General features: G+C 37.8%; 1 protein-coding gene across 5 annotated transcripts in view; it reads left to right on the top strand.

The window, feature by feature from the left end:
• Positions 1-24,886, top strand: part of dac (dachshund family transcription factor) — a 457,012-nt gene that overhangs the window by 212,395 nt on the left and 219,731 nt on the right. For all 5 annotated transcript variants that reach the window (XM_087351712.1, XM_087351710.1, XM_087351711.1 and 2 more), the window contains exons 3-4: positions 6,223-6,439; positions 15,138-15,197. In XM_087351712.1, coding sequence (XP_087207838.1) covers positions 6,223-6,439; positions 15,138-15,197 — 277 coding nt within the window. The remainder of the gene's footprint in view (positions 1-6,222; positions 6,440-15,137; positions 15,198-24,886) is intronic.

Raw genomic sequence — 24,886 nt, forward strand, 5'->3', positions numbered from 1 at the left:
TAAATCCATGAAACAAAGAAGCTAATAGACGCAGCTCTGGTCAATAAATTCCCTCGTCTTTTATGAAAACCTAAGATTCATTACCGTTTCACGATTCACAGACAATTTAAGCTTTACTCCATGTGTTGCGGATTTTTCTTGAACCCACAACCTGAGCGCGCGCCACGAAGTTTTGACAACGGGTCTACTCAACACTGCAATTTTATGAGTATGTGAAACTTCAGTTTGCTTTTCAAAAATTATTATACAAAATCTAACATTACACTTACATCAACTAGTACCATTTAATACGCTAACAATATCATGTAAACATTGCAATGTGGTAATAGTAGTGATAGTATCATATTTATATGTCCATATATTTTGTGTGTGTCTGTACTGTCTTGTAATGGATCCACGACTTGGTAGGTGATTCCCATCTAGAGCGGCCAAAACCTCTGTAAGTTGTTTAACTGGATGCGTGGTTGAAGATTTTGAGTTTTAATCTCCCATCTCGTAAAATACCATAAACTGACTGAGAGCTGTAAAATAATGGGTTAGGTTAGTAAATACTTATTTGTGGTTCATTTCGTGACCGTTCTGTGGTGAAAGCGCGGACTGGAAATGCGTTAAATATTACTTTGTGTAATGGTCAATTGTTTAATATCATTTTATATTATCTCGATTTAATGGGGAATTCAAACGGAGAAAGAAATTTTAAAAGAACTCATAGGCCTCTTTGTAATATCTGTCTAGATCTGACTTGAAACAATTTATGTAAGTGAATGGCAGGTAATTTAATAAAAATATTTTGAAAGAACACGTCAGAATATGTGACGAGGAATATTTCTAGTTGACTGAATTTAAGTCGATTTGCCAAGGTTACTTACAAAAGACTGAAGACTTTAAAACGATTTACATAGAACCTTAGAAGGCTGGGAAAGTATACAGCAAAGTTGACAAATTTTCAGAATGAATTTTGTCAAGGCATGCATTTTTATCAGGTGACTCAAGGTGATATGATGTACATAGGACATGTGGGCAACAAATAAATGAATCATTATTTCGTTGTTAGCGCAAAACCAGGAACTGGAAACGAGAAAATGTCTTCATGAAAAATAGTTATGTTAGTGAAATATGTTTTTTTTTGGAATAAATGAAATGCGCACGCTTTAGAAAAACTGTGTAGGCGAAAAAGTGATTCGGCAATACACAATAATACTGAGGTTTTCTAGGCCGGACTGTTAATAGAGATCCACCTCGCCCCTCCTTTCTCCTCGTGAGTCCAAGTTCCAGAAGGCCCAGTTCCCTTAACTCCCTGTCCATGCTGGGTATAGCAATTTTGTGTAGCCTACCTGTTTGACCTTGATGTTTATTTCCAGCAGATGCATATCCATTGTTGCAAAGCTGAACTTACTACGCCTTACTGCAACGTGTAATCTACAGATTTAAAATATCCTCTACGTAAAAATATGTTTTAGCCAAATACATAGCATTTGTTTTAACCTGTATAAGTAACTCCATGAAACATTCCTTTATGAGAGTCTAATTAATAGTCGACCGACTAGTAAAGAAATTCTCCACCTTTAACGGAGTTCATCGCATATCATCGTGTTCAGAAGAGCCCTTTAGCAGAGCATATCCTGACCCTGATGGATCAAATCCACTCCTTCGAACCACAAGTTATATTTTAGTATATCCTCACGTCTACAGTTCGATATTCCTCCTGGTGGCTCTTCCCTCCAGGCATCGCACCCAGAATTTGTATGCATTTCTCATCTTTCTGCGAGCGGTACATATCCCGTTCATCTCATCTGCCTTGGATTGGTCACTCTAAGAGTATTTGGTTAAGAGTATAAATTATGAGGCCCCCATTGTCCAGTGTTCGGCAACCTTCTGTCACGTTGTCCGTCTTACGTCCTAACATGTCTTATCAGTTCCCTCGATGCGTTCTTTTCTTAAGATGGGAGGACAAACTTCACACCAATACAAAACAATAAACAAAATTGTGCATAAAGAAAGGGAAAGGAATGTCAAAATGTATGCCAACGTTTTGTGCGATAGACCGTTTTTCAGAAAAAAAGTTTAATTTAGACTTCGTGTAAGTGGAGGGGGTGTGGTCAATTACTTTGTTTGTCCGCCATCCAATCAGTCGGTCAATCAGCCGATTGGCTTTGCAAATAAGTGCGGCCGTCAACAGATGAAGATTCTCACACGGTATAAATCACATTACGAGTAAACTAGTTTGTTTTTTGTGTGTCTCGTTCCTTGGCGTGGTGACCGAACTGGCACAGAGCCTTGCGGCAGTTTTGGGATGGTGGAACCCAGCAAGGGGTCTTGTTATAAGGCCGAACCCCTGGTGACTAAGGAGAGCTGGTCCTCACGCGACCCAAAATGGGAGCAGTATTTTATTTTTGAAGGTAAATGCATATATATTTTTTTGATGACGGGGTTATCTTCATCTACGCTTAACTGCTCTCACGGTATCGTATTAGAAACGCTGTTGCTTCCACATCAAGTTTAGTTGACCTTCAGTTTAGCAAAGGAGTCTAAAGAACACCAAAAATTACGGAGGACTTCTGATATCAGTTACTAGAGCCTTACTTTTGTTTTTTCAGGATCTACAGCGATTGACCGCATGTTGTTAAGAAGGTTAAATAATTTTAAACAGCGTTGACCCATCCCATTCTGATTTTTTACAATGCCTTCGTTTATTTTCAAATCTGCGTGGCAAATTCCTAGGTAGGAAATCATTAATAGTTAGTTAACTAACTAACTAACTAACTAGATGGCTTACGGAACCCGAAGGTTCATCACCGAACTAACCAAATCCCTCCACCGGACCCTGCCCTGGGCCACCAAAATCTAATCTCCTTCAACTCCTATCTCCCATAGATCCCGCCTGACATTATCCTCCCATCTACTTCTAGGTCTCCCCAGCTGTCTCTTCCCCTCAGGCTTCCCAACCAATGGTTTGTTAGGAACTACTAAATATAGTTGTAGAAGTTTAATCTTGTTGCTTTAAAATAAAGTAAAGGCATACAAAAAAACGTGTTTCTCGACGAGTTATCTCGTTTCTAACATTGAAGCAGTTAATAAAGTGCTAGGAAAGTTTTAATCTCCCACCCTGTTTCGTAAAAACGGAGGACAAATAACTCGAAAATCCTCTGAGGCAACTTATGGCGTTATACGAAGTATACCAAATCCTGCAAGTAACTTATCTCCCTCAATCTGCATCAGATCCCCCATTTCCACCCCTCTGTACCATCAGGGTGAGTTTAAAACGCGAAATGAAATGAATGCAATGAGACGCAGACTGATTAAACTGCCGAGATTCGGGACTTACAGTCATCAATCAACGCAGGGCCGGTCTATGGTCGTGCTTCTGCATACGTTCAGATCAGCTACTGTCCAAACAGTGCCGCTTCATTGCTATTACTTTGCAGCTCCACTAGTTAAGAAACACAATTCTTGCTCCTCTTATATTCCTTTCTACCTATGTGATGAAAATGCATTTTCTCTACTGAGATGCTGATAGTCGATTAGTTGGTTAAGAAATTCCTCGCACTTAATGGAACCCGAAGGCTCATTGTCATGTTCACAAGAGCCCGCCTTTGGACCTTGTTGGAGTCACTTAAATTTGGTTTACTTAAAACGAATTTACCTAAGGTCCCCTCTAATATTATCCTCTCATCTAAGCTTAAGTATCCCAAGGATTTTGTTGAAATGTACTAACAAATTTCTTATACATTTCCGAACTCTGTGCTTACTACATGCTGCATGTATCACAACCTTCCTATTTGTTCCTCTCTCTTTTGTTCGAATGTTCTTAATACTTCCCTTCTCAAAACCTACTCAGTTAATATTCTTTACAGTTTTTATCAATAAATGTATAAAGTGAATTTGTTGAATGGATAAGGTGAAAGTCTTATCAGACTGTCAGTGTATTTAATCTCGAAAATGATGAGTTGCCTGATTCAGTTTGATTTTAAAAGCCTGAAGTAAACGTTACGGAGCGGATTTAATTTTGTGAGATTTCAGGTTCTTATGGCGACGGGTATGAAGATAATTTTCTTCTGCGATGTTGAGCCGTGTGGTATGGTAGAAGTTTGTCGACGTTTCTTCGGTACTTGCTGCCTCCATCTTCAGGCCGAGTGGAGGCAGCAAAATATCTAAAACCTCAATTAACTTCTCACAGACTTACGTCTCAACAACCAAGTTGACATCCATCTCCATACTCACCGCCGTGAGACCTTCAAATCTCACCTGAATATCCTCGGGGAAGATATTCGTGTGTCGGGCCGAGATTCTAACCGTTCAATACAACACAATTCTCCGCTTCATCGATAATATCTGCCATTGTATGGTATTGAACCAAGGTCTATTGCACGTGAGTCACCCTGTCACAGTTATTAATCGTGTCTCTGAAACATTTGCAATGGGGAAGGGAGAGGTTTATATACTAGGATTCTTGTTGGCTAATTATCCTCTAGAAAACGATAAATCACAGCTGTGTCCTATCAACTGTTAACCCAGCCAGCTAGGCAACCCGGTGATCTGACAGCGTACAAGTGAAGTTGAGGAGACTAATGAACTTAGACCTAGCGCTCACCCTCTATACTTACAGCGTGAGAGTAACGAATAGAATAATTATATTGACTTTCATTTATTGTCTTCTCCTCCAACTACGGGGAGAGGTGAAGAAAGTCATGACATGAGAAGTAAATTATTAATCCGCCCAGCTCACAGGTGTACAAACTATTCAAATTTGTTAAGTACAGGTGTATATTCATATTGAACGTTACTAGAATTTTCATTAGTCATTTCATGTCAGTAGGATAACTTGTTGTTAAGTTAAATAAGACTCTTTAAACTACCATGTGTCTGTATTATCCTCTACAGATCCAGTTTTTGATAATATCAATTTTTAAACGTTGTGAACGAAATATCTCGTTTAGATACAGAATGGGGCGCGAGGATATGATGGTTTCTGCGTGCTATCGATGTGAAATATGTCACATATTCGCGCTACATTTTGTATAAATACGTGTTTTGCTATTTAATAGTGGCAGTAAAACGTTTGCCGCCATAATTTAGAATATTATAATGACATTCTGTAGCTGACATGTAAGGGAAATGCCGAGTTGCTCCAGAAATATGGTAACAAGATAAGTAGTTTACTTGGTTTTATAGCATTATCCATGTAGAATATTAACTAAATTTGCGGTTGATATTGTGCATAATTGTTTCGAAATGTGTATCTTTAAACTAAAATTTCTCTGTCTGAACAACCGGTGGTTTATTCTTGCAAGAGTGAAGATGATATTTTATCCGCGAAATCGACACTGGGTTCCATCCAATGTTCTGTAAAATATGTATCTGGAACTCTTCTGATTTTTAAAGCCAGAACGCAAAGCCAGCAACTAAAGCGAGTCTAATGACGGCGAATTCTAGGGTGAATGGAGTTTTGCCTACTCCCCCTTACATCACTGCACATTTACCGTTCATTTAGTACTAGGGGCATTACGGTGACGAAGCCAAAGAGGATTGCGACGGGTGGGAAAAGCATTAGACGTTGCAGAATAAAGAAGAACAGCATTTTGGGTTTAAGACATCAGAAGGGACAACTTTGGAGGCTGTGGGGGGCCCTCAACATTAAAATTAATCATTAAGAAATATTTTAGGAGCATAAAAAGTATTTACATTAAAACAGCTGTATACAAACTGAAAGACAAAGTAAGGTCCAACGCGAATTATAGGATAAAATTTGAGTGTAAATTTAGGATGTCCGAAAAGTCGAAATAAATCAGTCTAGCGGTTCTATATACTTATGATTGTCACTGTTCAACAAATGTTTGTATTAATTAAATTGTGAATTTAACTTGGCACAGTTACACTACTCGTTCACGATTTTTTACACTTCGAAGTGAAATTATGAACTTAATTTTGGCAACAACATTTCCTCCACATCAGATGCAGATCTACGCTTGTTCGTGCTGGATACTATAATTTTGTTTGTTGAAACATTAACCAAAATTTGAAAATGAGGTAGAGTTTCTAAAGGTTAGATTCTACCTTCAGCTTGATTTTTCTGACAGTCTGTTACGAGTACTTTAGTTGGGTCGATTTTAAATCCATTAGTCAATCAATCAATTGCAGTACATGGAGAGTTTATCTGTAGAGACAAGTAGCTGAGTGACATAGTAACATCGCTTGGACTTGATGAACTGATGTCTATTGCAGACCCTCCCCGGCTGGAAAAGTCTCCACTGTTGGCGAATGGCTACAATCATCCACCCACTCACCTAAACCACATGCAGTTCATGCAGCTGAACCACCACCCAGCTGCAGCGCACACCGCCATCTTGTCACCCGCGGGAATCCCCCACCATGGGCTCGCCCGAGCAGATGGCTCAATCATCAAGAACCAGGGTATTCCGGGAATGGACGTAATTGCAAGGTGAGTCATTTCCATCTTCCACACCGGCCGGCTTTATTAAGTGCATTCTGTCGCCACATTTGAAGGAATGAGGCAAATTGATGGATCGTCTGAGATTTGACTAATCGGATTTAATGCAAATGTAAGTATGAATTTTTGTAATTTAGGGAATGAATTTATTACAATAATGTATGCACTTTAAATTGTGTGTCCTGTTTGCAGACATTTTTACTTTCACCTTTGAATGTATGCTAGGTGGTCGTAGGGCCGAGATTAGGTTTGTGACTGATAGAATGTCTCGGACCGGAAATGTAGTGAACAGGAAACTTATTGGTTTCATATATCGAATAGGAACATTAAAATATCAAGGCCCACACAGAAGAATTAAAGACCGGGGATAAATGCTGTGACCGAGACTTAAGTGGTGTTTTCATGCTCTGCGGGGACGTAGGTCACTGACCTATGTTAACCCAGTGTGAAGAAGTGTGATTAGCAAAAGGTCCGTCTTAAGTGAAACCTCTTCACTTTTCTACGGCTTTAATGCTGTTTAATCAGCTTAGGACGACTCGGAAGAAAGAAGATTCTTGTGGCCTCTATGACAAGCTCGCCTTTTATCCAATTTCATAGCTTACGTTTAAAACCCTGAAAAAATTATTACCTTTCTTCTCTTGTCTCACCAAGACGTTTGTTAAAAGGTTGAGAAAATAATGGAAATCAGGAAATACTTAGGTCGGTAAGCAATAGTAAAACGACAAGAAACAGTGGTATATACCGACAAGTTTACACGGCATCGTAACAGAAACAATGTTGTCGTCCTATTGCCGTTTGAAGTCTCAGGAGAAGAGAGTCCTCCTTGGTCGAGTAATGAAACACAGGCATGGGGAAGACGTGAAAACAGAATAATAATTTCTTCCCTTATTTTATCATACATTGTCTCCATACTTCCGTATTCTTCTTCTTCTTCTTCTCCTTCCCCTCCTCCTCCTCCTCCTCCTCCTCCTCCTCCTCATCCTCATTCTTCTCCTCCTCCTCTTCCACCACCACTCTTCATCCTTAATTTCCACTTTATTTTTCTTGTTTCCATATACATCGTTTCTCCGCTATATCCTCATTTCCCTACTCCATCTTCTTCAATGTCCCGACCCTCACAGTTGTATTTCCAGGATATAAAAGGACTAAGATTTTTATGTGTTCATAAGAATGATCATTCTCTAAAAATGAAATTCACACCACAAGATCGTGAAGTTATGAATTTGAACCCACTGTAAGAGCCATAATAGTTGGATGACCGGAGATCAATTCCCGTAAGTGCAAGATTTTTCTCTTTGCCACAACGTCCACACCGAATGTGGAATCAACTTATCTCGTATCCAAAGGTTGCTAGAATTATTTCCTCTGGGATAATTCGACCACTGCACCGGTGTGACTCCAGACCTAACCGAAACAGAAGCGTCTTCAGTTCGGTCCTATCCTGGCCATTTCTCGGCTTTAGAAGCACAGAAGAAGTCCTCGATAGAATTTTCGGAATAATGGTCGTGGAGTTCCAGAGCTCGAGAAGAATCTTTTGTGCGAAGAAACACATCCATAATGTTCGTCTTTTGTGGAAGAGAGTGGCTGTGGTTCGAGGGGAAGAGATGAGGCTTCACTGATCTGTAGAGGCGCACTGAGATTAGTAGCGAATTGGTAGTCATACATCATTTACTGATGCTTCTTTCCAAAGGAGAGTAAGAAATTTCAAGAAAATTTCATATTGAGAGCACAATGATGTTAGGGAGAATGAAAAAGTTGGCGTACAAAAATATTCTTAGTGTGGGTACAATACTGAAAGCAAGAACATATTTAGCTTCTTAGAGTTGTTCATGATAAGATTTGTGGAGACGTTGTTAATACTTATTCTTCCTTATTAAACAATGACGTTTTAAATGTTTTTTGTCACAGACATTGGTACTCGTGTGCAAGAATACACGACATCGAAACCCAGAAGACATCAATCGATAATTAATTTATGTTTGAATATTTGCCCCGTTTTATTTTAAGCATAAATGAAATTGTTCGTGTATCGGTTTTATAAGAAAGAATTCACCGTACAAGTAGTATGACGTAAAATATGAAAGGACTTGTGTTTGAACTATACGAACGGAAATATCTGTGAGATACAGACCACAGAACGCGTCTGAAAAACAAGTCTTCGCTTATTCTATGTTAGTACGCACACTTTTCCACTGTTCATTACTGTAGTATCAAGACTGGACTAATTCCGATTCTTGTAGTATGTCGACTATCTTGGTGTTTCTTATCTCACGATTACAGATTGTAATGCGATCATACCAGTAGGTTTATAATTTGGTAATAAAACACTAATTGTGAAGATAAAAGGTAAGTTTATCTGTTGGCATTAATTAAAACCACACTATTTATACGTATGGGCTCGTCGAGTTATAGCACTGCTATTTCGGGCCTAGATTGAAGTGAGTAGTTAGTTTGACGCTACAGCTGCTTTACCCTCGGGAAAGGGGTCCCGGTACCCATTTGATAGTCTGGGCGGACCCCAGAGCCGGTCTGGACGCAGAAGCTAGGAAAGAATTTTACTATTGCCGGGAATCGAACCTGAGCCATTCACGGATATTTGTAATGCTGTGTGAAATTTATAGAGAAAACTATTTTCAGCCTTATGACTGGTGCATCACGGAACGAGCTCGAAATATTTTCAAAGTATAGATGCGTTTCTAAGTGATGCCACGGAAATAAAATTGTGTTCGTATGTTTTGTACTAACGTATAATACAAAGTAGATGCTTGTGTTTTTTTGTTGTTGGTGGTTCTGAGCAGATGTTTAACAACCTGACCATTAGCTGTGAGGTCAGTTGATTTTTTTGTTATAAACGTGTTTCTTCTATAGGACAATCAATATTAGGAATAAACAAGGCGTTCCGGGCAGAACTTACAAAGCCAGCATTCCTATTACAGACTTGTATCCCTATAAATCTCGTGTTCTTAATGTTATATTTAGGTAATATAAGATTGTAACCCAGCAATAACATCCAATTTAAACCTTAGGTTAACATGCTGGGCTTGTGCGCAGGTGTTCATAAGAACTAACCCCAATTTAACCAAAATTATTTGTTGTTGCAAAGGTGAATGATTATGTAACAGAATGTTTTTCTGTATATTATTATTAGAAATTATTAGCTACTTTAGTACAGATTATGTCTACGTCAAATTTTGTCGGATATAACCTTAAAGTTCGCATCATTTCCATGTCTGTGACTGTGGACGTATGTAATCCATATTCATGCTGAATTTAATATTCTTAGTTCAATTTGTTATCACTCTGATACTGAAAGCCATACGAAAGTTTTCTCACGTCCGGCATTTTGTATTATATATTCTTTGAATTCACATGACAGGAAATGTATTTTTTAGAATATTTATTTCCGTACATAATTTCAGGACTCGATAATCAGTGGACCTAGTTTGAAAGTCACCTTTTAAGTTTGTGTATTATTATTGAATATGGGGAATTTAGAAGTACAAGCTTCGTGTGGCTTTCGATGGTATAACTCTAGTACCAAATTTCGTCAAAATTCGGTCAGTTGGTTTTCAAAACTTAAAAGGAGGACACACAAACTGGACAGCATGATGATCTCATAATCCGTTTTTTATGATAGAAGAAAATAGGAAAGACAAATTTATGAACATACATGAAGTAGAATATCATCTGAATCCTATGTTAAAGTGAATAAATAAGATACAGGTAATCCTGCTGTGGAATAAAAAGCGGAAAATTTATACTTTCATGAGAAATGGCCAATTTATTCTTATAAATAATTGTTTTGAGTATCCCAATACAATCTCTCGTAATAGTTAATAAATGATAATTGTGATGATGATGATGATAATAATAGCATTTACAACTAGGAATTCCTTAACATTATTGTTAAATGTGACCTGTTCCTCTATTATGCCTGAGGAAGTATAAAACAAATTGTATTAGTTAAATATTTAACTACCTCAATATTATTAAAATTATTATCACGATCAATGCCTACGCGTGATTATGGAAGTATGAAATTTGACGATATCACATAATAATAGCGAAAACACACCGATAAGCTTTTTAATTTATTAGTGAAATTAATGAGATTAAGATGGACTGAGAATGTATACTTTTGTGGTAAAATCTATTCCATAGTGCCACTTGCATGACAGAAGAACATGGAAGGGCAATTTTGAGATAGATCTTGGGGACAATACATTTTTGAAATGGATTTCGATCAGGATAATATCAAATGATGAGTTTTGTCGTTAGTGACGATGAACAATCAGGTTATTTTCATTGAGTAAACAGTTAAATTTGAGCCAGATTATGTCTGTGGTTGAAATGGCCTTCTGCCTGCAAGTTATATGGTTCTTATCCTCTTCTCCTTCTTCAGACCGGTTCTGGGAACCACCCAGTCTCCTAACCACTGCGTACCAGTGATCTTTCCATTAAAGTTACCGTAGGTCGAAGCCAAATTCTGACCTTCATTTAGTACAGAGTTTAAGACTTAGTGGAGCCTCACCTCCACTTGTACATACGTCTTCATGGCTTGAACACTAAAACATTGCCATTATTATGACTCTCATTCTTGTTACAATTACTGGAAGAGACAGACATAGAAGAAGCTTTCTGTCTTCTGGGTTGTTGCGCTGTGTAGTCTGGTCGATGTTTACCAACGTTTCAGAGGTCATACTGCCTCCGTCATCAGGGCGATTCTTAGTATGAAGATTTCTGTCTTCTGGGTTGTTGCGCTGTGTAGTCTGGTCGATGTTTACCAACGTTTCAGAGGTCATACTGCCTCCGTCATCAGGGCGATTCTTAGTATGAAGATTTCTGTCTTCTGGGTTGTTGCGCTGTGTAGTCTGGTCGATGTTTACCAACGTTTCAGAGGTCATACTGCCACCGTCATCAGGGCGATTCTTAGTATGAAGATTTCTGTCTTCTGGGTTGTTGCGCTGTGTAGTCTGGTCGATGTTTACCAACGTTTCAGAGGTCATACTGCCTCCGTTATCAGGGCGATTCTTAGTATGAAGATTTCTGTCTTCTGAGTTGTTGCGCTGTGTAGTCTGGTCGATGTTTACCAACGTTTCAGAGGTCATACTGCCTCCGTCATCAGGGCGATTCTTAGTATGAAGATTTCTGTCTTCTGGGTTGTTGCGCTGTGTAGTCTGGTCGATGTTTACCAACGTTTCAGAGGTCATACTGCCTCCGTCATCAGGGCGATTCTTAGTATGAAGATTTCTGTCTTCTGGGTTGTTGCGCTGTGTAGTCTGGTCGATGTTTACCAACGTTTCAGAGGTCATACTGCCTCCGTTATCAGGGCGATTCTTAGTATGAAGATTTCTGTCTTCTGAGTTGTTGCGCTGTGTAGTCTGGTCGATGTTTACCAACGTTTCAGAGGTCATACTGCCTCCGTCATCAGGGCGATTCTTAGTATGAAGATTTCTGTCTTCTGGGTTGTTGCGCTGTGTAGTCTGGTCGATGTTTACCAACGTTTCAGAGGTCATACTGCCTCCGTCATCAGGGCGATTCTTAGTATGAAGATTTCTGTCTTCTGGGTTGTTGCGCTGTGAAGTCTGGTCGATGTTAACCAACGCTTCAGGTCATACTGCCTCCGTCATCAGGGCGATGAGTATGAAGCTTTCTGTATTCTGGGTTGTTGCGGTGTGTAGTCTGGTCGATGTTTACCAATTGTTCAGAGGTCATACTGCCCCCGTCATCAGGGCGATTCTTAGCATGAAGATTTCTGTCTTCTGAGTTGTTGCGCTGTGTAGTCTGGTCGATGTTTACCAACGTTTCAGAGGTCATACTGCCACCGTCATCAGGGCGATTCTTAGTATGAAGATTTCTGTTTTCTGGGTTGTTGCGCTGTGTAGTTTGGTCGATGTTTACCAACGTTTCAGAGGTCGTACTGCCTCCGTCATCAGGGCGATTCTTAGTATGAAGATTTCTGTCTTCTGGGTTGTTGCGCTGTGTAGTCTGGTCGATGTTAACCAACGTTTCAGAGGTCATACTGCCTCCGTTATCAGGGCTATTAAAAATATGAAGATTTCTGTCTTCTGAGTTGTTGCGCTTTGTATCTGGTCGATGTTTACCAACGTTTCAGAAGGCATACTGCCTCCGTCATCAGGACGATGAATTCATCGCCCTGATGACGGAGGAAGTATGACCTCTGAAACGTTGGTTAACATCGACTAGACTACACAGCGCAACAACCCAGAAGACAGAAATCTTCATACTCACTGCTGTGAAAACCCCAAATCTTACACAGACGTAGAAGAATTGAATGACCTACCGCGTAAGTATATTACTATGTTTGATGGTGCCGAGCTGTTGGGTTGTTTGGGATTTTGATGGCGGGTATGGGGGTGGGGGTGGGATGGCTAAATTAACATTCCCAAGGAAAAAACATTGCAAAGAAGCGCACTCACTCACCTCGGTTGCTTCTGCTAGTGGATTAATCATACAGTTTCTTTTCTCACGGATTCTGACATTTTACATACCACCTACCCTCTCTTTACCCTGCTCTCTCTCTCTTACTCATCCCTTTTCTATATAATCCTTCTTATGAAAGATTTGCATTTTAATTAAAAGCAAAGTGATGAAATGATAATCAACTAGCACGCTCGAGAAGGGCCTCTTTTTTTTGCGCCTCACACTCTGCGCCATCTGAGGGTTTCTCTCCTCTGATCTGGAAAGGAGTTGTGGTAGTTGAGGGCGCTGTTCTATTCGGAATTAAAGCACGTGAGACTGCCGGGTGGTACAGGTAGAGAAGCTAGCTCCATGTATGATCTCTTGGCGGCCTGCGCCAACCTTGTATTCATTATACCGCAGAAGAAAAGATATGCTGTATCTGCAACAAAAATTCATTTCATTTTATGACACTCGTTTGACGTGCTACAGAGCTTGTCAGTCACTTACGACTTGTGATATGTTTATTGAACAGACTTTACCATTTGGTACATTCGTTGAAACAAAAGCCTGTGAATGAAGATATTTTAAAACTCATTATTGAAAAGTGAAAATTTGCACAAAAGTAGAAACTTGTTGAGAAGCTGATAGTACGCTAAGTTATTGAAGAAATTCTCCGCTTTGTATATAATTCGAAGTTTTAATACCATGTTTATGATAAACTGATACCGGTCCCTGTCCTAAGCCAGATTAATCTCATCCTCATCCTCCAACGCTGGTTTCCTCTGATTGGTTTTTCTGTTTTCCCCCATTTACGTCTGTCTTCTAATTGTCTCTTTCCTTAAAATTTTCTGTTTTCTTTGAACCAGCATTTGTCTCATGTATTGTCACTATGATTTGTTTATTAAGTATTTACACCCAAAGTTTAAACTTTTGAGCTCGAAAACAGACTAGTATCTATGATATTCAGGTTTAAATGTCTTTATTTGTACCCAACTCAGTGGTAATAAACTATTTTATAATACAAGTTCTTTGTCAGTATTCGACAGAAGTCACTCATAAATATACGAATTTCATTTCTTGAGAGGTATAGAATGTCTTCTTTCGAATATGTCGTTAACATTTCAAGCGATCTGCGTTTCTCTCCCTAAGCAAATGTCTCATTGGTGACATCTATTGGTCTCTGTACCTACCATTAATAATATTTCTCGTTATATTTAACCGAACGAGATGACAAGCTTGAAGGAGGGTAAGGAAATGAATTAATAAAAATTCAGATCATCTTCTCATTTCGAATTTGTTCTTTTAACATGTACGGGTTCTTTTACAAAACCGCAGTACGTCTGGAATTCTTATCTGCGAAGACAGGAGAAAAAAGATGTAATCAAAACCGAAGAAGTTATTAGAAGCACATTTCTCTTACAGATACCTTCAAAGAATTTCGTCTCTGTTTCAATCTTTGCTTCTTAAAATTCAATGCTATCTTTGATTTTTTATTAACTCGACTTTATTGCACTGTATGTATCATGGGCGGGAACGAAAAAGGCATAACCACGTGATACAGGCTACTCATGTCACAGCATTTGTGTTTAACTACACATTTTATGGAGAGGGCAAAAATTAACCACAAATTAATAGTTACAGTATATGAATATAATGTGTTTAACGTAATCCAGTCCAACAGTTCCAGTCTTTCTTTAATCTAATTTATATACTGTCGTAATTGTAACCATTTCATTTTTAGGAATTACGAATCGTCTAGACCAGGGGTGGGGAACCTGCGGCCTTAAGGCCACATGTGGCTTTCTAGCTCCTTAAGTGCGGCCTTTTGACTGAATCCAAATTTTACAGAACAGATACTTTTATTTTTATTAATACATTTTTCAAGACGCCCTTAAGGTCACAAATAACGGATACCCATCTAGAGGATCAACTGAAACTGCGGACCTCCATGCTGCAACCAAAAATTCAAATGCTTTCCAACAAAAAGCAGACACAACAAAGTCATTAAAAGATCAGTTAACTGTAAAATTAACAAATAGTTTTCATTTTTTGAAATTATTAAGAACATACTAGTTAGATTTTTACAGAATAATGTATATTTTTAAGTATATCTAATTGAAGTTTCTTGTATGCGGCCTTATTTGATTGCAGCTAAATTAATACGGACTTTCAACATGAAAAGATTCCCCATCCCTGGTCTAGACCGCTCCATAAAATTACAAGGTTGAATAATATAATCGTTATATGTATTTTATTTTCATTGTAGATCCGGTATTTGGGAAAACTGCCGTGCGGCATACGAAGACATAGTTAAACATCTTGAAAGGTAGGAAATATACACAGAACATACACTAGATTTGAAAAATAAGTTGATTTATTCTATAGTGATGAATATGTGTTATACACATAGCGCGTTGTTACTAACTCTTACAGAGTGTAGTAATCTTTAATCTTCTGTTTTGGTTTGATTCCTGGAAACATTTCTGAAGAGCATTTACAGAAATTCCTCCCATTATCTGAATAATGCTGTCAGTGTTATACAACACCATTTGTAGGCGTCACTCCAAACACAATTCTCCAAATATCATCTAACACCATGTGGCGATCATATTTTGAGTTCCGCAGGCAACGTCATTAAACATGTCACTTTTAAGTTAAGTTTCATTTGTAGTGAATAACGTGATTAGAAATGAACGTCATTTCTTTGCATCGCTCAGGAGACCAGTCAGACCATGGCATTACAGCAACATCTTCAGATTATATTGTGAACTATGTGCTTCGTGTGACGGCGATTAAAAACGAGAGTAACATTTCAGAATATGCGCATTTTTACTCTTCTCTCTCTCTCTCTGAACACGATAGCGACGGTCAAAAGGGGAAACTGGCAAAGTCGTATAGGGAAATTACTGCAGATTCTGTACTTTTAATTTAGCCCACAAAACGAACACACTTGAACTCGAGAAGGAATATCAGAAATAAATTATTGGATAATAATGATTATGATAATAATAATAATAATAATAATAATAATCCTTGGAATGGGATGTAATATCGTCGTTCGTAAGTCTGTTGCTTACGTTATTATGCTCATACAAATAAATGCTAGGTAATTGTGGAAACTTATTTGAAAATATAACTGTTTGAAAGACTGGGGTTAATTGCATTATCTAGAAAGTGTGATAATGTTAGTTTTAAAATTTAAATTCGAATCCTGTGTTATTGAATTTTGATAAATATTCTCTCATTGTTTGACACCGTCATTCACTTCTCTTAAGCGTTAATTTCGTTCATGTGTTTCTGCGTGTGTTTGGAACATGGGGTGACATTTTAGCTACAACAAATCCTTCTGTAAAACCTCTCTTATTGTTAGTTAAAAGAACGAGTGAAACAAATGGGACGACGAACGGCTTTGCTAGAGGCCTCTCATGTCGTTGATTCGCATTGCGACAGTGATTTGTCGCGTTGTCGTATCTTGTTACGTCGGCGGAGCGTTAGGAGGGTGGGGGGTTTAAACACCCACTAACCTACACCCCTTTTTTGGGGTGTATGCTCTACACTTGCTTGACAAGTCCATAAACCATGTTTCCGGGTGGCCACACATTATAGTGGCATTGCATGTAACTCATTTTAAGGCTGGTAGCAACTAAGCGGTCTGGCCGATTATCCACTGTTAAGCTTCTGCTTTGGACGTAAAATACCAGCAGACTGCGCATTGGAAAACAGAGACGCAGTACGTTTTGTAACGAAACGACAACAAAATCTCTTTGTCTGGTACGCGTTTTGTGAAGTAAAGCAACGTAAAACAGCATAATGCTATACTAAGGATAATATGACGTAATAAACCATAAACTAGACTTAATGCTAATGATTCTTACCGAACGGTACTATCTGCTTCAGCCTACAATTTGGGCAACAATAAAATATAAGCAAATATTTTGTGTATGCCTAAATTACTTTTACCTAGTAGCAAAACTTCTGTCTGTCTTGGAGTAAATACAAGGAATCTTTACAGACGTACCAAATGCCAAGAGGTACGTAACAATATATACAGTCGGCTCTATGTACCAGAGATAAAAGAAGTTGTATAAATTTCTAAATTCTTCCGAGGAAATGGAGGTAGTGTAAACTAGTAAGTCTTACATACAAGGAACAAAAGAGAAGAATGAAGTTGGAGACAAATAAGAAAGGAAACGTAATATTTCACATCCTCATCTTGTATTTTAAACCTGACGATGGATGCGATAAGTTCATACGAAACGTTGGTAATCATATTTAAGAGTTGAAGGCAGCACAATGCAGAAGACTGCAGGGGAGATTATCATCTCAAGTCTTACGAAAATGAAACAAAAAAGAGACAAATATAGAAGAAGTAAAGAAATAATTAAATACATAAGGAGAGAGAAAAGGTAAATAATAACAGGAAAACAGGAAAAATGAAAGTGAAAATTATGTACTGTATGTAATATAGTAAACAAGGAGAAAAAAATTATTTTTTTCCTGTGACTTCAGTCAGGAGTATAAGTAAGCCTCATGTCCTATATTTACTGTATAGGAAAGAACGAAAACCTGCATTAACGGGAAATTCTTTTACATTTATTAAGATTCCCTTGCAAATAGATTTTACAGTGTGATGAATCGATTTATCACACATGACGTTCTGGTTCTCCGTTAGCTTGAATAGTGCGTTGTGGCATTTTTAAAATAATTCTCTCGTCCTGCTATTAATATGGATCAATGTTACGGGGAATTACCTTGTAGTGTAATGTTTCCTAAACTTGTTTTATGGAGGTTTGCCTATTCTGTTAAAATCACTTCACATTAATTTGAACGTCAAACTTTACTGACCCATATTAATGAGGCATGACAATGAGATTATTTTCAGACTCTGTTGTCAGAATGAAATAATCGGTTACGTAAAATCTAAAGGAAAGAGAGAGATCACATCCGTTTTAGATTGTTTTATGTCATAAACGTATGTCGGTGTACTCCAGCGGAGTACATGCAGTTTCCACGTGCATTATTTTCTTTTTAGCTACGACCATGATGTTTTTTTATTGCATAGGCCTACAAGCTAATGAACTTGTTATTCTGTAGACTTTTAAATAAATCATTCTTTAATTAACTAACGATCAGAAACTCTGGCATATAGACTTAGTTTCTTCGAAGGCTAATAATCTCTCAAATGGTTAAGAAATTCTTTTTTATGTATTGGCCCCGAAGATTCATTACAAGTTCAGAAATTACGCTACTAAAACCATTGCGAGCTAATTGAATCCGTGTTATAGTCTCATATCATGTGCCTTTAAGAATCATTTTTATCGTCTCTTTTACTTCTAGGTCTCTCGAGTGGGCTCTTTCCTTCAGGCTTCCCAATAAAATATTTCTCATTTCCCTTTTTGTAAAACCACTTAAATGTCTCGTCCTCATGTTATTCATAGGAGAGAGTATAATTTTATAAGATACTTTATTAGTGACTACTGATAAGAAATGAAGTTTAATCCACTTGATGACATTTGATGTAGATTTCCAGTACCACATTTCAACGAAATACATTCAGCATTTTCGGAGATGAAACATGTGGACTTACGGACGGATGGATTGAGGGGACCGTACCAGTTTTCACAGTCACCTGTGCAGAAATACACAAGTTAATGAAAATCGTTCTGGTTCAAACTTTGGTTCCTCTGTATAGACCTAATGTCCCATCTTATTTAAGAGCCTTAAGTTCAACTTGCAATTAAAGAGACTAACGCTAACATATTGTAGCGCTTAAGGGCAGAATGACAGTGGGTGAAGGGGGTGGATCTAGTGTGTAGAACGCATGAGAAATATGACATTCTGGAAAAAAAAAACGTATTGTGGAGAGACTGAGAAGGATCACGAAAATCATCAGGTAATTGATATCCCGGACAAGATTCGAGACTGCCAATTCTTGAAAACAATTTTGAATCTCAATCGCTTGAGTCAAATATTTGTGTAGCAACGTAAGTTCTGAGGGTGGTAATTGAATGGAAGTGAAGTTTGTTCTTAAATATTTGATAAAACGTATAAATAAATATTTTATTCCTATAGTGAACAAAAGTAATAAAATAATAATTACCTTTCATGTACCGAAACAAATAAGCCAATACTTGAGTAAGATAAAGTTGTCCCCGGTGCGATGTTAAGCACCAGGTCGTTCTGATGTATGTATGAGTGGAAGTACCTCTCCAAATATTCTTACCATCAGTATTAGATGGAGGAGAGTGGTTAACTACACACTTCCCCAAGAATAAAACACGGCACCCATTGGATGGGAGGCTGGATTGGTCCCATAGCCAATCTGAACGTCATAACGAAGAGAAAATTCTTTCCTTGCCGGGAACCAAACCTCGGTCGTCCAGCCCGTAGCGTTACCACTGTACTGACTGAGCTATCTGTGTAACAAAATGTGTCTCTGCTTAGGCACAATGCAAATTTTAACACAAAAAGAATTAAATGAAATTGTGATATGAATCTGTCGTACCTTGTTCTCATCTAAGAATCTCTAATTATATCAAACCATTAATTTCCCGTGTTTTTAGTCGACCACCTCGTCATGTGTGTATCTGCGTTGCTGTGTTTAGGTCCCCACACCCCTCGCTTCTTATAATGAATTCAGTAAGGGCTAGCGGAAGACGCGGTCTTCTGCGAGCAGAGGCAGTCATTTGTCGGCCAGAATAATCGTTGCTGTGGTCACAAGATTAATTAATTTTCCATTCTAAATTCAAATCAGTGCATTTAGTCATTCAGGCGTTTACTCACTGCCTTGGCTCTCTTTCTGTCTGCACTGTTCTTGATTATCTTTACTCTGTATTTGATTTTAATTGCTATCGTAAGCAACTCCTACCACTGCACTAATATTGTTTGACATTTCCTGTATAACGCGCACGCATGAATAAATGCCGATTAGAAAATCAACAGAAATTATAGTTTACTTCAATATTGCTGTTGGTAGCACTGAAAAATAGCATATATAAAAATTTAAAATGTTGTAATATTTCAGGTTCTCATGGCGGAGAGTAAGATGATGACTGTCTTCTGGGTTGTTGCAGCGTGTAGTCTGATAGAAGGTTGCGGACATTTCAGAGGTGCTTGCTGCCTCCATCGTCAGGGTGATCGCCCTGCAAGTACTTCTGAAACTTCGTAATATTACACCAGACTACATGACACAACAACCCAGAACACCACCGTTATTATAAGCTTTCCATCATTTGAATCTAATTGATTTTTGTTATCTTTTGAGCAGTGATAAAACTGACGCATATGACATGCCTGTTTTTTCTCAAAATGCACGCAGGAACAGTAAAAATCTGTCATCTAGTTTCTGTGATAAGATGGTAGTGTGGGAGGCGAACGAGAGTGGCATGTATTAAGCATAAGAAAAAGATTAATCAGCGTGTCCGGGATAACCGAAAAGTCAACACTGATAAGACTTCAACTGAAACGAACACGGTGAATTGAAAGAATAGGCCCAGGTGTAAGGCCTGCAGGCCACTATCTAATTCAGATGGAATGAAGGAACTTGTCGACTTTTGTACGAAATGTATGGAAGAAACAGATTGCACCGATAAGTGGGGGTTTGGAAGTTTTGTGTGTTTATTTTACAAATTTCGTAAAATTATGTACACTTTTTGACTCAGACACTGTCTGGTTGTGCATGAATTTAAGATTGGTACGTTTTCATTTGAGTAGACAGTTAGATGGTGAGTCTTGATTATTAGGACATATAAAACGTGCAAGTGTTTCAGTAGAAGAAGCAGAAATTATGTTGACGATGTTGTCGTATAGGATATAGTGCTGTTAAGTATCCTCGAATCTTTGCTTCTTGTGTCTACTTCCATCTTCATTTGATTGGCTACACTCTAAGTGTCATACCGGTGAGATTTTGTAGTGCTATGCAGCCACAGTTTAGTTTCCAAAATGTTCTGGGTTTAATCATGGTCTTTGTTGTTATTATCGAAACTAAAAATAATAAGTTACGGCAAGGACTTATGATGCCTATACAGTTTAAAAGTTACAGTCTGCGTGGTATAGATAGCAGAAACTGTAAATATTTGTACTATTTAGCTGGTCATTTCTGTGCATGGTTCTCATAAGTGTAGATTACAGCTACGTTACGTTTCCCAGACTTAATCTAAAACTTTTGCACATTCTTCACATTCGTAGGTTCAAGCTCATCAAAGGATTTATTACACAATTTGTAGATATGTTTAATAGAATTTAAACCTTTCACGGCGAGTAAATGTAGTGGAGTCCTATCGAGGCACACGTCCTGACGATGTGATATTAAATCGATATTCAGCGTTTTAGATACTGTTTGCTGGGTTCTAGTTGTTCAAGATTATATGGAATAGCTATATATATAGCATGAATGACAATGATGAGGAAAGCAGACAGATTTTTAATCAGGAGCTGTTAAGAGAAGATCTAGGAATAGATGAGTGAATAATATTAGAATGGATCTTATAGAATTGCGATGCGAAGCTTTGGACTGGATTCATCTGAATAAGAATAGTGTACTGCGGCTGTGTAGTGACTTAGCTAATGAACCGTGAGGTATATAAAAGATGGGAAATTCCTTTTTTTATATTAAACCCCAACATCATAATTTTGCTCTGGTTTACTTGGCAAAGAAATATATTTATGTAGCATGAGAATTCATAAACATACAGTTCAATCTGTTGAACAAATTCAATCATTTTTTGTGTGAGTTATATTTTAAAATTATTGCCCGTCGTGCCTAAGTGTGATTGTATTATGTCCTTTGTTGTCAAATTTGATAAAATTTACTGTAACGTTTTTACAGATATAAAGATTATCCTTGTATTATCGAAGCTTAATGTTGTTTTAAAGAGTACCAGATTTGGTGATTTGTATGACAACTTTCTCATCAAAACGGTGATAAAGAAGTTGACCATGGTTATTAATGACAAACAGAAAAGGACGGGACGAAACAGGAGGGTGTTGATGGAGAAAGTATCCATAGGGCTTGCCAGATAAGGGATGCTGTGATGCTAATGATGGGGGAAGATGACAAGGGCTGGATCATTCTCATATGCTTACTCTGTTCCGTCTGTTGATAAGCTGTTGTGAGATAAGTTTTGCTTGTATAATGAATGGAATTCTGATGACTGCAGCTTCCAAAAGAAAGATACCTGCAGAGAGAATCTGACGTCACAAGTGCAGTTGACATTAAGCAACATATTTACATAATTTTTTTTAAAAACAGCTTTGAAATTGTTGGTCGCCATCTTTATATGTCGGCTGGTATTGTTAAATTAGTGGAATAGATCAAGTAAAAATTCTGGGTGTTTATTTCAGATAAATTAAAAATAAATAATTACAGAATTTTGGTGGAGAGGCCTGTTGTAGATGTATAACTGGAAGAACATCAAATCTGACGTATTAATTCCGTTTATCTATAGCTTGAAACTCTGCATTATTTGTAGAAATGTTAATTGAGGGAGTCTATGTTGGGTGAGAAAATTAATGTGACCTCTTAATACGACTTTATATTTTTGAGGTTTAATAATTCCCTAAACGTATGGTTTTATGTTATCAACACAAAATTACTGTTAAAGACAATGAAATTGTTGGTGTCCAACAGTGGATACAAATTAATCCCTATAAGTTAATTGCAGGGATTTTCTTGGGCTAGTGACTGTGAGGTTACAATGAATTACGCCTTTCCCTAATCCATATGCAACCGACAAGCCTTGCGAAAGGCAGGGATGGAATATATGTAGATTTAAATTTGTAGGTCCTTCCATAGAGCATGTTGCAGCTTTATCCACAAGCCTCGGCTCAACTTTCACAGTTCAGTATTCACGTGATCCTGACCGACTATTTAACGTCTAAATGTTCTATCGTCAGTTAAAAACCACAAACCAGGTTTTAAGGTTGGTTAATTTAGAGAATAGCCATTCTTCTCACCCAAATCCTTTGAGACTTTTCTCCCTTCAGGGGAAACTAGCGGCCAGTCGGTAGGTGACTAATTAATTTGTTATGAAATTCAAGTCCCTGTGGGTACTTTACCTATTCTCAAAATTCCGGCAGACGTGCAATTAAAGTAATTCAAAATTTCCCATTCAGTACTGCGTTACGTATAGAAAACAGTTCTGATTAAACTGTTCCATCGTGAAAATATATGCCTACAGGAAACCTTACAAAATGAGGATTGTAAAAAGTGTGAGGAATATCAGGTGGGCAGAAAAAATACATTTTTTTAAAAGCAATGGTAAAAATGAAAGCTCAACTGGAATTAAATGAAACTTATTAAAGTTTCATGCAAAATAACTAAGTTTACATGCGAAACAATTTATTACCTTCGGTTGATTCGTTACGTAAAACATATTTTTTTATATTTTTATAAATAGACATTCTACACACACACACACACACACACACACACACACACACACATATATATATATATATATATATATATATATATATATGTGTGTGTGTGTGTGTATTACTCAATTTTATCGAAATCGATCCAAAATAGGGCCTCTGTTTTCTTGGGTTACTGATTGAACCCGTCTTTTTCACACGTGAATTGCTGATCTGATGTTATCTTGTGATACGAGAATCCACATAAACATAAAAGGTATACGCTACGAGGGACTTGATCGTATATGAGAGGATTATACTTACATGGGTGTTATAGAATTTGGCGTGAATATAAGAATTATACTTATCTGACTCATTGTAGATATCAGTGACAGTCTCTTGTTAATATGCCCTCGAGTTCAATAAAAGCGGCGAGTTTCTTGGCTATCTGAGCGACTATCAGCTTCTGAAATCAGACTCTACTCTGTGTAGATCGTGGTACATATCGAGTACAAAGTTTTTTTATTTAGAATTTCAGGTTCTTTCGACCCAAAATGATGCCAAGAGCACGTAGTTAAGCTGTGGACATCCTGTTGCGGGATACTGTGTGTGTGTGTGTATGTATATATATATATATATATGATGGGCAGAGCCCATAAGGACGACTTAACACAATGTAATGCACCAGTGTCAGGAACATTCAATTGTTGCTGAGGTTTAAATCTCACTCGATGCTTGAATGTCAACTGAACCATGTCTTTGTAAATTATGCTGACCTATTCAGGTATGAGACATTCCAAAGGGCTGATTACACGTTCACCGGATCTTGCCAAATGTGTAAACAGATTCATAATTTCAGCAGTAATTCTGAATTGAAACAAGCCACAAGGCATAATCCGTGATAAATCAGAAGACGAAGAAGAACATGAACGACTGGCAGAAGAGCTTCGTTTTTGTCTACCTAATTAACTGAAGACCAACTTTGGCAAGGGAGCACAAGAAATGTGTTCCTTCTGCGATCAGTTTCAAGTAGTTCAGTTAAATATAGTTTACAAAAAAACAAATATATAAGTACGCTCTTTCAGTAAATTATTGTTCTTTCTTTCCGTTTCCGCATTATGCCGGCAGGTATTTAAAATTGCTGTTAGCTCTATATTCATGTGGTTAAAGCCATTTTTCCTATAAAGTCAGGTTTTAGTATAATCCAAGTTCTGTTTTACATATATTTTACTGTATTCATTATATTAGTGAGAGTAGGAGTTGGTGGAGGCAAATAAGGAAGATGGCAGGAACCTACTTTGCATCTTTGTCACATTCAACGCTAAATGTTTTTTGTGCTGTTGAGTTTCGGCGTCCGTGCGTGAAATTGAAGTATGGATCAGAAACACGCTGATTCTAAATTGGCGAAACGAGAGTAAGCAGCCGTTGAATGAGATCTGCCACTTCGTGGAATATTCCAGCAGTATATGAAGACTGAGTCTCCTTTTACTATTTTATAATATCTTACTCAGGCAACAGAGTCCTATAAGAAGCGTTCTATTACACGAGAAATGTGTTGACTCTTATTCAGAGTTCGACACTGGATAATGTTACAAGTCAGATAAATCCTGTCAACTTCCTTACACGATATTTCAGATATATCGTAATATCCACGCCCATCAA

The sequence above is a fragment of the Zootermopsis nevadensis genome, unplaced genomic scaffold (genome assembly GCF_977971745.1).
Source record: "Zootermopsis nevadensis isolate Lab colony 2312 unplaced genomic scaffold, Znev_1.0 Znev_ptg000020l, whole genome shotgun sequence".
Lineage (NCBI taxonomy): Eukaryota > Metazoa > Arthropoda > Insecta > Blattodea > Termopsidae > Zootermopsis > Zootermopsis nevadensis.